The sequence below is a fragment of the Neophocaena asiaeorientalis genome, unplaced genomic scaffold, assembly GCF_003031525.2.
Source record: "Neophocaena asiaeorientalis asiaeorientalis breed wild unplaced genomic scaffold, Neophocaena_asiaeorientalis_V1.1 scaffold225, whole genome shotgun sequence".
In the NCBI taxonomy this organism is placed as follows: Eukaryota; Metazoa; Chordata; class Mammalia; order Artiodactyla; family Phocoenidae; genus Neophocaena; species Neophocaena asiaeorientalis.
Genome location: NW_020172364.1, coordinates 1,065,691 through 1,067,554, shown reverse-complemented (window position 1 = coordinate 1,067,554; position 1,864 = coordinate 1,065,691). Strand labels below are relative to the sequence as shown.

General features: G+C 62.4%; 1 protein-coding gene across 1 annotated transcript; it reads right to left on the bottom strand.

Moving 5' to 3' along the window:
- Positions 1 to 1,519, bottom strand: SOX2 (SRY-box transcription factor 2). Its single transcript, XM_024768128.1, has one exon. It carries the CDS (start codon positions 1,091 to 1,093, stop codon positions 110 to 112), a length of 984 nt encoding a protein of 327 aa, XP_024623896.1. The 5' UTR covers positions 1,094 to 1,519; the 3' UTR covers positions 1 to 109.
- Between the last annotated feature and the right edge of the window lie 345 nt (positions 1,520 to 1,864).

Sequence of the window (1,864 nt, the reverse complement as noted above, 5' to 3'; positions counted from 1 at the left end):
TTTTTTGAGCGTACCGGGTTTTTCTCCTTGGTGTTTCTTGCTCTCCTTCCATTTCCCTCTTTTTCTTTGAAAATTTCTAACCCGCCCCCTCCAGTTCACTGTCCGGACCTCACATGTGCGAGAGGGGCAGTGTGCCGTTAATGGCCGTGCCGGGCACCGGGCCGCTCTGGTAGTGCTGCGACATGTGAAGTCTGCTGGGGGCGGCGGGCTCCGGCACCTCGGCGCCGGGGAGGTACATGCTGATCATGTCCCGGAGGTCCCCGGCCTGGCAGGGCGCCCTGGAGTGGGAAGAAGAGGTAACCACGGGGGGGCTGGAGCTGGCCTCGGACTTGACCACCGAGCCCATGGAGCCAAGAGCCATGCCAGGGGTGCCCTGCTGCGAATAGGACATGCTGTAGGTCGGCGAGCCGTTCATGTAGGTCTGCGAGCTGGTCATGGAGTTGTACTGCAGGGCGCTCACATCGTAGCGGTGCATGGGCTGCATCTGAGCGGCGCCGTGCGCGTTGAGGCCCGGGTGCTGCGGGTAGCCCAGCTGGTCCTGCATCATGCTGTAGCTGCCGTTGCTCCAGCCGTTCATGTGCGCGTAGCTGTCCATGCGCTGGTTCACGCCCGCGCCGAGGCCGGCGCCCACCCCGACCCCGCTCGCCATGCTGTTGCCGCCCGGGGCGAGCAGCCCTCCCGGCAGCGTGTACTTATCCTTCTTCATGAGCGTCTTGGTTTTCCGCCGGGGCCGGTATTTATAATCCGGGTGTTCCTTCATGTGCAGCGCTCGCAGCCGCTTGGCCTCGTCGATGAACGGCCGCTTCTCCGTCTCCGACAAAAGTTTCCACTCGGCGCCCAGGCGCTTGCTGATCTCCGAGTTGTGCATCTTGGGGTTTTCTTGGGCCATCTTGCGCCGCTGCCCGCGGGACCACACCATGAAGGCGTTCATGGGCCGCTTGACGCGGTCCGGGCTGTTCTTCTGGTTGCCGCCCGCCGCCGCCGCGGTGGAGTTGTTGCCGCCGCCGCCGCCGCCGCCGCCGCCGCCGCCGCCGCCCCCCGAAGTTTGCTGCGGGCCCGGCGGCTTCAGCTCCGTCTCCATCATGTTGTACATGCGGGCGCTGTGCGCGGGCCCGGCCCGCCGGCGGCCGCCGACCCTCGGCCCGGCCGGGACTTTGGGGGGCCCGCGGGCGGGGGGGAGAGGAGGAGGGGAGGCGGGCGGGGGTGTCGGGAGCTCAGGGCTCCGCGAGGAAAATCAGACGAAGAATAATTTGGGGGAAGAAAAGAGAGGCAAACTGGAATCAGGATCAAAAAAGCGCTTCCCTCCTCTTCTGGCCGATCCAGCCGCTGCCGATGATTGTTATTATTATTTTTTGGAAAGGCTTAAGCCTGGGGCTCAAACTTCTCTCCCTTTCTTTCTCTCTCCTCTTCTTTCTCTCAGTCCTAGTCTTAAAGAGGCAGCAAACTACTTTCCCCCTTTTGCAAACACTCTCTTCTCTGCCTTGACAACTCCTGATACTTTTTTGAACAAGTTAATAGACAACCATCCATGTGACGGGGGCTGTCAGGGAATAAATGGGTTTCCTGCGACCAATCAGCGCGCGGCGGCTCCTCCACTCGAGCCCAGCCTCGCCGCCGGGTTTTGCATGAAAGGGGGCGGGGCCTGCCGCGCCGCCGGCCTCGCGGGGGAGGCGGGGGGAGGCGCGGGGAGGAGGGAGGGGGAGGCGGCTCCCACAGCCAGCCAGCCAGCCACTGAGAAACCTTTGTATCCTCTCTCGCAGCAACAGGTCACACCACACGCCTTTTCGAAGGAAGTGGGTAAACAGCACTAAGACTACGATTTCTTCTTCTTTAAACTTAATCTCGATTTACTCTTTGATGCGGG